At 32.7% G+C, this 10,743-nt stretch overlaps 1 protein-coding gene across 1 annotated transcript; it reads right to left on the bottom strand.

The window, feature by feature from the left end:
* Positions 1 to 607: 607 nt before the first annotated feature.
* Positions 608 to 8,550, bottom strand: LOC134270511 (uncharacterized). The gene is made up of 6 exons (XM_062752736.1): positions 8,415 to 8,550; positions 6,279 to 6,519; positions 5,677 to 5,856; positions 3,047 to 3,198; positions 2,448 to 2,665; positions 608 to 1,172 (listed from the first exon to the last, which is right to left on the bottom strand). The coding sequence occupies exons 1-6, from the start codon at positions 8,422 to 8,424 to the stop codon at positions 993 to 995; spliced, it is 981 nt and encodes a 326-aa protein (XP_062608720.1). The 5' UTR covers positions 8,425 to 8,550; the 3' UTR covers positions 608 to 992.
* Between the last annotated feature and the right edge of the window lie 2,193 nt (positions 8,551 to 10,743).

Below are 10,743 nucleotides of genomic sequence, written 5' to 3'. Positions count from 1 at the left end.
AGCTAGAATGATCCCAAAACGAATTAATACCTAAGAAATAAAAAAATTATAATAGTAAATTTCGTCTACCACATAACAACCAAATTAAAAATTTACTCAAGAATGAAATCAGCGTCAGATGCAGCATCTAAAACGTGCGTGAAACTAAGCATTTGTAGATGCTCCATCGGAGAGTGTATTGTGCATATGTTTTAAACATCTTATCATGGGAAAAAGAGAGATCTATATCTCGCATCATACAAAATTCTTTCATTCGAATAAACTGAAAAATTGTAAAATTAGGAACTCAAGCATGGGGAAATGCAGCATTCAGTACTGGATATCAAAACCTGAAAAACTTTATTTATTTTAAAACAGTTTTGAAATATATTTTTATATTTGATGTATTTCACGAATACATATAATTGGGATCACATATCAAAACAAAACATAATTTTTCACTGTATAAACATATTAGGCAAAAGTACATTAAATGTGTTGCTTGCAATGCAAAATACCTACCTTTTCAGCATAATCTGTATTTATAAGTTAAATTAAATAGTAAATAAAGATAAAATAACGATAAAAAACATTGGAAATTGATTCACTTTTTTCAATTTGTAAGAAAACAAGCAGGACATCTTTTCATTTTAGGTCACTGAGTAGTAGCCTCACTCAGTAGTAGCATGATTTGTACATGTGTTCTATTCAAATATTTAAACTTTTCATTAAATTGTGTAAATAACTGTTGTATCAAAAAATCTTACATTACTTGAAAATACTTAAAAAAATGTTTGTTTGTTAAAAGAAAATGTGAAAAAATTAAGACATTTTGCAAGAATAATACTATTTTGATTGCTGCTACAGTAACATTCTGATAATCTGAGGCATCACTAAGTCCATGCCTATGATAATCACAACAAACAAGAGTTATCTTTGTGTTACACCACGAATTCTTTACTCCAGGGATGGAAAAATTCATAGTTTATGAATAAACTTTGTAAAAGAATAAGTCATCGTATCTTAACATACTTGTACATGGTAAAAATGACAACCCCCATGATGATCAATCCACATCCAACGACTTTCCATCTAGATCCTGTGGAAACGGAGTCAGTCTTTGCAGAAAATTTAGATTTAGATCTCACAGGCAAAGCTTTGTCGCGAATAACCTTGATCCAAGGATCACACACCTTGAAAACAAATATGCACAATAACACAATAACACAAATGTATATACCAACAAAGTAATGCTCCATTTAATTATTTACATATATACATAATTTCAAAAAAAAAGAGGACCCACATCGATCATCTGGGCATTCTGACTTCAAAAAAGCAAAAATTGATTCATCATTGAAAATTTCAAATATAAAAGTTGTTCCGTCATTTTGTATTCTTTTGAGATCTTGCCTACCAAACAGACATGATTTGAACACACCTGTATCTGCATACCTGAGAATGCTTCTGAATTAATTTTACTAACAATCACGGGTGTGCTATTCTTAAGAAGATTTCTTTATTGATATATCCCTTATATTACTTTGCATAACTTTGACCCCCACCTACCTACTTGGGCAATGATTTGCACAAATTTGATTCTACAAGATTTTTAAATAATTACCACGTATTTTTTGTAGAACTCCGCGAATGAATTGTAGCCCAACCCAATCACTATAGTCAAATTTTGACTTGATTCTAAAATACCAGAAGATACAAGTTCCAAATAGACAAAACCAATTGTGGCAGTGTTCTTGAGAAGAAAATTTTTATTCCTACGTGTTTCTTAATTTTTATGCCCCCCTTCGAATTAAGAAGAGAGGGCATATTGCTTTGCTGCTGTCTGTCTGTCTTTCTGTCAGTCCATTATCGGTTTCCGTTCATTTTCTTTTGAAATTTGTAAAATAGGTTAATAATAAGAATATCTAGATCATGTTTTGTTTTGGGTACGATCGGACCATTTCGTACAGAGTTATGCCCCTTGGACTTAGAAAAATTCCAATTATTTGTACTGCAGTAGTTTCCGTTCATTTTCTTAGAAGAGGTTGCATATGTTGAAATGAAATTAGTGTAGAGATTTATCATAACACTGTCTATGATCGTATCCCTGGGGTCATTATTTGAACAAATCTACACTTCCAAATGATGCTTCCATTCAAATACGACTAAATTGTTCTTGAGAAGAAGATTTTTTTTAGATTTCTCCTTGAAAGAGAGTATAGCTCTTCATTTAAAAAAAAACAAAACTTAAATCCCCTTTACCTAAGGATGCTTTATGGCAAGTTTTGTTGAAATTGATCCCGTGGTTCTTGAAAAGAAGTAAAAAAATATGAAAAGTTAAAATACAGACAGACAGACGACGGACTTTCTTTGATCAGAAAAGCGCAAACAAAGATTTCAACCCAGGTCAGCTTAGAAATATACATGTATATATATAAAGAAGAATGTTGATTTGATCATTATTAAACCTGTGTCATAAAGGTTAGGATGGGTACATCAAGCTCTGGATAAAGTCGATTAACGCGAGACTGTCCTTTGTAGTTGTCATAATCACCACAGTAATTTGTGCAAAGAAGAGAGCGGGTTTCTGAAATGCCAAGTTTAGAACAGAATTCTTTCTTTTTTGAATCTGTCTCATCAGGATTACATTTGTCTTTCTTTGTTAGCACACCAAATACTGGTACATCTGCAACAAAAGGATTTAATTCTGAAGATGAAATAGCCTTACGCAATATATCCAATTGCTTAGTCCCTAAGTAAATAGTATTTCTAAACCCGATTTAATTGTTTAAGTCTATACCTTGCTTCCTACTCAATAGTCGAAAATACCTGACTTTTTCTTGTCTTATAAAAATCGTAAAAAAAGGACAGGAAAACGTCAGACTACATACTCAAATCAATGATATATTGAAACACATTTATTCCAGAATTACCCTTGAAAGTCTCAGTTAGAATTAGATGAAAATGTTGAGTAGCTGAGTTTTATGGAAAGTTTTTAAAAGACGATACATATTTTTCATAATATACAGGTTAACCTAAACAAAAGTTCAATGAATTCATTTTATACCTCTTTCCTCCTCTAGTGTTATCTGTTTGATTGCTTCCATCAGATTACATGGTAGTAAATCTACTGATGATGCCACAAAAATGAGACAGTCCATCCTTTGATGCTCCTGCTCTTGTTCACAAATTTCCCTTAATCCCCTTACTCCTTCAGATCTTAATAAAATAAAATCGTCAAATTATTTGTAGTATATGTTATAGAGACATTGCACGTTTATTATACAGCAGGAAATTAATAACTAGCGGAGTTAACATTTGCTATATTCGCGAAAATAGAGATTCCGCGAATTCAATATACAGCAAATCATTCTTTTAAAAAATTATAAGGATTAATTTATCAAAATATAACTGTTATCTGTGATAAGATTCGTGAACTATATTTGTATTTCCGTGCAAATATAAAAACAGCAATTAAGGTGAAATATCCCTCTGTTTCAAAATTCACCATTTTTTATACCCCCCGCTTGAAAAGCGGGGGGGTATATAGTAATCGTTAATTCCGTCCGTCTGTACGTCTGTCCGTCCGTCCGTCTGTCTTCCGTCCGTCCGTCTGTTACGCTTTGGGGTACCCATCTCTTATCCGCAACTCCTCTCATACCACTGAATGAAATTTGATGAAACTTTCACAGAATCTTTATTACATATTGCCATTGTGCACCTCCTATTTTACTTTTTGATCTGACATATATTTTGGATTTTCCAGAGCTAAACATGGACACTGCCATTTTATTCATATGGGAGGCGGGGGGTATCATTTAGTGAGCTCATTGCTCACAGTACCTCTAGTTTAATTTCAAACAATGGTTTTCATCAACAATAATACCATTAGATTCAAATGGAAAATAGTTTGAAGTATGAAGCGTTGCTAACTTTTTCAGTAATGAATGATATCTCAAATATGATGACATTGTGGAGATATAGTAAATGGAAAGATCAATTATTTTTTATCTCACAATAAAATTAGAAATATTAAGTTTAAATATGAACATAATATTTACTCTCATACCTATCTAATTTTCATTAGAAAACATACTGAAGCGTTGCTTTTTAAATGAGAATATCAAATTGTTTTATGCCCTTGTAAAATAATACGCATCCATCAACAAGAGTTATCTTTCTATCATCGCCCTTGAAAATATTTTTTACTTATTAGTGAAACAAAATATTAAAAGTTTATAAAGAATTCTGCATCTGAAATTTCTGTAACAATTAAATAACTTACGTACACATTAAGATTAATTATGGCTCCCTCAGTTGACAATAAATATTTTTTTGAAAATAATTAAATATACTCAGAACTTTTACTATTTAATTTATAACATCCTGCGTGATGTCATAGGGATATAATTATCAGTGTTTAGGGGGAGCTTAGTCAGGGCCGCATCCCTGGCAGCTGCCTTATTTTTATCTAGTGATGTTAGTTTATATGTTGTTTTTGAGTAGGGTCTGGGAAATAAATTGTTTAAAATATAAAAAAGAAACTTACACGTTAAGAGATGCATTGGCGTCGGAAGCAAATTAAGAGTGTTTGTGTGGGGGGGGGGGGGGGGGGGTAAGGGTAAGAATTTTTTTAGACCTCCCAAAAAAACATGACAAGCCAAAAAAAGGATGTCCATTGTCCAAACACGAAAATCCTATTTCTTGGGGGGGGGGGGGGGGGGAGGGGTAGGTGAACTTCGGTACCGAAATTTTTATTTTAAACCTATACTGCAACGTGTCTGTGAAAAGTGGGGGAGGGGGGCTAAACCTACGCAGCAGTGTTCAGTGTCTATCCTAAGTCTATCTTTGGAAAAAAAAAGTGGGGAGGGTTGAGCCCCCCCCCCCTCCCCTAGCCCCCTGGTTCCAACGCCTATGAGATGGAAATATCTGAATTTATACCGTTTAAAGGAGCTGAGTATAAATGTTCTTAAGACTATTACAAATGATTAATGAAGATATTGGCAATAGAAACTAGAGAACAGCATTTGTACGGTAAAACAGATTCGACTGAGTTGACTATAAAGAGGTCTTTATAAATGAAATATGTAAAATCTGACATTACAATTCTTTGATTTTCATGAAAAATGTCTTCAAAAAGTATCGATGACGTTGTACGTAGAATGTCTTGGAGCCCGGTAGATAACGAAGCATTTTCGTCTTATACTCGGTAAAAATCCTGAATAAACTCTAAATATGTTGGATGAATCAAACATATGTCACAACCGAGTGGTACTGACATGTGTAAAAAGGTACAGGCAGTATTCATGTGACACTTTGTATCTGACGAGGACATTCTGTGAAATAAAAATTTAAAGAAAAAAGTTTAAATGAGTGGGTGTTGGATTAGATTTTGTAATATGTATAGGGATAGTATTTTTTTTAATTTCTCGACTCTATGTTTTTGACGCTGCATTGCAGGTAAAAAAATGATTTCTGAATGAAAAGAAACCACACTACAACAAAGCAAAAATTTTTACACATGATATTACGCTTATTTTAAATTTTTTAAAAGAAGTATAACGAAGATTGATATCGTCTTCGAACTTTTCGGGCAACCCTCGTACTGTAGGATTATTCATGTCGGTTAGTTAATATATTAATTACCAGTATTCGTTTGCCTCATCGTAACCATTATAATCAAAGTAGTATACTCACGTATGGACCCTAATAGTATCTTTTATGTTTTCCTCATTTGGTACCACGCCAAACAAAACGTATCTGAGTTGTTCCTTTACTTCATCAGAGGACTCGTCATCGAACCCATCCATGTCAATCAGAGTTGGATATGGATAACTCTTCTGTCTCTCAGAACCCAGATATTCATTCTTTGTAATTCTTTATAGAGAATAATTTTGCTTTAAGTTTTATTTAATAATAGCATCAATGCAAAGTTGAAAAATTAAGCCAAATTTTAGCATATTTATTAGCAGCAATGCAAAGTTGTAAAATTAAGCGATAGTGTGACAGGTTTAAAAACGATAGAACTGACAGACACACCAAGAGCAAAATATTCATAATTTCAACATGTTAAAGAAAAGGCAGCTGAAGTGTGGATAATACTACCTTTATTAAATAAATAAAAATGTAAAAGTTGTTAAAAACTTTACCGGTATTTTGTAATTTGCTTTAACTGATGTAAACCCACGGACACTAGCATAAGTTTCCTTTCATTTTGAAATCAGATAGAACTCATAAGCTAAGCATATTGAAAATGTGAGAGAAGTCAACGTTCAGTTTTAGGGCTTATTGTTATATACTTGATAAGATGATGCGTCACTTGTTCCCCTGGCTGATCAACGAATCCTTCCCTAGTCCGCTCTCGCCAGCATTTGGAGGAAAAACTTGCTATAATCGAGTTCATAAGGGAAGATTTTCCAACTCTTGGAGGTCCTATGATAGCTACATTTTTTGGCACTTTGTATTCATTTAAACGTTCCTCAAGTCTTTGTATTTCTTCAAATTTAAGACTTTGGTAATCGATGTCATCGGTTAAAGTATCTGAAATTTCAGAAGTAAATTTTTACTAGCCTAGTACTTTAAAAATTATCATCATCCATTAGATTTTTACTGACATGCAAAAGTACGACAACATCCTATTTGCAAAATGAAATATATATCAAACCGTATATTGTTGTTAGTCTTCTTCGTTCGTCCCTTTGTCAAATCTTTATTCTTCCCTAACCTCACCTTTTATTTATAGCAGTAACCAAATAAAATTTTGGAAATGATAAAGGCTTTCCTGTAGATATGAAGAACTTTGTGTAATTTTTAATTTTACCCTAAATGTCAAATGGGGTCAAAAATAGTATTTTTTAAATACAGAAACCCGGTTCCTAGAACTCATCTTACATTTTAGGCAGAAGTCCGATCAGGTATTGGAATGAATTTTGGCAAATACGAGGGTTGTCCCGTAAAATCGTGGACAAGTTGTCTAGTGTAAAAAATAAACATCACTGCGTTCTGAAATTTTCACTATTATTTAGTAGATATTTTAGTAATATACACAGCAAATTTCAGATAAATATATGCATAAATAAACAAATTATGTGATTTTATGCTATGTATTGTATCACCTTACGGCGCATGGATTATAACGTCAAAGTGTCTAAAACAGCGTCACGTTTTATCTTTGCTGAAAATGAAGTTGGATGAGTCCGACTTAAATTTACGAATTTCATTGATACACATTCTTTAGTCTCCATAAACAGTCGAAGAACCTATTGGCACCCTAATGAGATCTTCTGAAGATTAATCAGTAAGTTACGGACAATATTCTCGCCATCATTCATTAATAGAAAATCTCATATCGGCGGTCTACTGTGACAGCGTCTTTTGCTATTACATTAGGAGTTGTCCGTATGTTTTGTACTCCCCAGGGACTCGATCAAATAAGACTTCGCTAAGAAAACTCCTATTTCATTTGTATACTTAAGATATGGTGATATTTTTATAATCTTTTTTCTTCTATGGTCATTTCAATCTCTAAAGGTGTCATTACAACATCGAATTAAAACGGGACTGCTCTCCGGTGCGCCGTAACGTCATAAAACGTCGCCATTTTTCGTGTGTTGTGTTTACCACTTTCCCATTTCGAATGCTCGAGAAACTGCCAAAAATTAACCAAATGCCTTAAAATTTTTACAAAGACTACAAAATTGATTGTGGAATTGAATTAGGATAATTTTAATCCAAATCTTATGTATTTAAAACTTTTATTTTGAATTCAAACTTGTGTATTCTTCAATAAAACCTTGGTTTTTTGTCCGTGCGCCCTAGGACAATACCCCGTGCACATTCAAGCATAATAAAATCTTTATTTTTGCCCATATTTTATCAAAAAATTTATCATGCACTTAAATATGATAAATAAACATTTACTGAAATTTTCAGCTTAGTGCGCCCATTATTTTTCGAGAAAAACGTTTTGTCCACGATTTTACGGGACAACCCTCGTATGAATGTGCAATGTTTTCGAAATTGCACTATCACCCTTGGGGCCAACTAGGGGCTCACAAAAAATGGTGCTCCGTGCATTTTGGCATGACATGCAACAATATATTTGTTCCGCATGTTCAAAGGTCTTTCTCTAAGCTATTTTTGAGCTACGTGAACAATCATTAAATAAGATATATACAAATAGGTTATAAATTACATATTTAACTCGCCTAAGCTCATACTGTAATCGAAAAAAACCTCGTACTATGTTGTGCAAACATCGTAGCTTTGAAACTTCCTCAATAAAAAAATTAAATCGCCTGGCTTACTTAAATTTATTTTTTTAAACAGGGGATTTGAAAGGCATTTCATAAATAGATATATGGAAAAATTTCCTTAGATTGAAAAAGCGGTCAAGCACATCTTCACTCTGGATAAATAAATGTACATGTACTCACCAAATGACATCTTAAGGTTGTGAAGTCATTGACAACAATGAATATGACGCATGCGCTATAAATTCTTTACAATTAGTCAATAAATATACATCTCTTCATATTTGGAGTCTTTTTATAGTACACTGTATTTTTTTCATACTTTGTAATGACCTTTATGATTGGTTTGTTTGATATCACGTGTCAAATTATATGCTATAATTGGCAGAAGGATAAAACGTACGCTCAACTAGGACCTCAGAGCAGGGGACCTAAGGTCCTAGTTGAGCGTACGTTTTATCCTTCTGTCTATAATTGCGGAAAGATCATTGTAACATTAAAATAAACTCGGAAAAAACCCGTACTCTCTAATATATTAAGGAAATTTTTAGCTTCACCATTTCTAAATACAGTAAATGTAATTAGCTATATTAGTCAATCAATTTTTATTCAGTCCACTTAAACTTCCTTGGCACGCATGATCACCGATTTTGATAAAACGTTGCCCATTGTTACAACCTGTCACTGGAAACAAATATGAAATAAGATTTGGTTGCTATGTGTTTTGTTGCCATGGTAACAGCTAGAAAAGTTTGAAAATTGAGAATATTAGCTACTTTCAAGAAATACGCCCGCTAACTCCCGCCGCATTTTGGAACCATTTAATTCATTTAATACAAAGAACAGTTCAGTGATAATTGATGAATTGTCTTAATACCAGCGCTAGATAGTAAATTGTTCATAATTCCAGCTTTTGAGAAAGGGGGTAGACTATATTTCATATTGAAATCGGAGTTTCAAGCATCACCATACTTTGAAACAGCCTTGGATATGATTAAATTATCCTTATATTTTTTCTTATGTTTTAGGCAAATAAATAAAATATATTAATAGAATCTAATATTTCAGTTGTAAATCGCTTTGTAACTGGTGGAAAATAAGCATTTTTGTCGTTTTTTGTCAATAAATATACCCCCCCCCTTCCGATGACACACAAAAAGCATTGGTATAAATTTGTGAAATAACAGTCCACATTACCTGTAAAAAAGGAATTTTTGTGTCACAGGGTGTGTGTGTGTTGGGGGGGGGTTAAAAATATTTTACGTTTTCCGTTTATTTCTATAGTAAAAAAAACACAAGGTTTACCAAAATTTTAAAGTTAAGTAATGTTTTATACGGAAGTCCGTTGAGGCCAATCCAGGGAAAGAAATATTTTCTATTGCGTTTAAACGCTATAATTATTGCGTTTAATCGCAAAACTTTGCGTTTAATCGCAATAATTATTGCGTTTAAACGCAAAACTTTGCGTTTTATCGCAATAATCATTGCGTTTAAACGCAAAACTTTGCGTTTTATCGCAATAATCATTGCGTTTAAACGCAAAACACTTTGCGTTTAATCGCAAAAGATTGCGATTAAACGCAATCTTTTGCGATTGAACGCAATAATATTTCGATAAAACACAATAATTATTGCGTTTAAACGCAATAATATTTTTGCGTTTAATCGCAATAAATTTTGCGTTTAATCGCAATAATATTGCGATTAAACGCAATACTTTTGCGATTAAATGCAATAATTATTGCGTTTAATCGCAATAATTATTGCGTTTAAACGCAAAACTTTGCGTTTTATCGCAATAATCATTGCGTTTAAACGCAAAACTTTGCGTTTTATCGCAATAATCATTGCGTTTAAACGCAAAACATTTTGCATTTAATCGCAAAAGATTGCGATTAAACGCAATCTTTTGCGATTAAACGCAATAATATTGCGATAAAACACAATAATTATTGCGTTTAAACGCAATAATATTTTTGCGTTTAATCGCAATAAATTTTGCGTTTAATCGCAATAATATTGCGATTAAACGCAATAATTTTGCGTTTAATCGCAATAATATTGCGTTTAAACGCAATAATTTTTTTGCATTTAAACGCAATAATCTTTGTATTTAAAAGCAAGTATTTCTATTGGTCTTTGAGGGCAATGGATCCACGCTGATATTTGTTTCTTTTTTCTTTTGTACATTAATCTATGATGAGAATTATGTATTGTTAAGCTTCATAGAATCAGATTCTTCTGAACAAGCACTTTCTGAATGGTTAAATCATGGTATGGATTTAAAGAGGAGAAGGAAGTGTCGGTCTGTAAAAACAGACAACCTTAGAAAGAAACAAAGCTTTAGCATGCAAAACTATGCAAACAATTTTAAAGGAATTTCAGAATAAAAGACTAGAGAAGAAATAATGATGGAAAAACTATCACTCCACGTTGTGGTCACATAGTTTACACCATGTACCTTTATAAAGGGCTTTGGGAAACAACTGATAAAATGTTTAGACTTATGTAT

The sequence above is a fragment of the Saccostrea cucullata genome, unplaced genomic scaffold (assembly GCF_032062105.1).
Source record: "Saccostrea cucullata isolate Sc308-1 unplaced genomic scaffold, CSIRO_AGI_Scuc_v1 ctg281, whole genome shotgun sequence".
Lineage (NCBI taxonomy): Eukaryota > Metazoa > Mollusca > Bivalvia > Ostreida > Ostreidae > Saccostrea > Saccostrea cuccullata.
This window is presented reverse-complemented; position numbering and strand designations above follow the sequence as displayed.

Excerpts from the sequence above, each read along its gene's own strand:
- LOC134270511 (XM_062752736.1), bottom strand. Across the intron at positions 2,666-3,046 it reads AACACTAGAGGAGGAAAGAG|ATGTACCAGTATTTGGTGTG; the intron begins GTATAAAATGAA and ends CTTTTGTTGCAG. Across the intron at positions 1,173-2,447 it reads TCCTAACCTTTATGACACAG|GTGTGTGATCCTTGGATCAA; the intron begins GTTTAATAATGA and ends TTTGTTTTCAAG.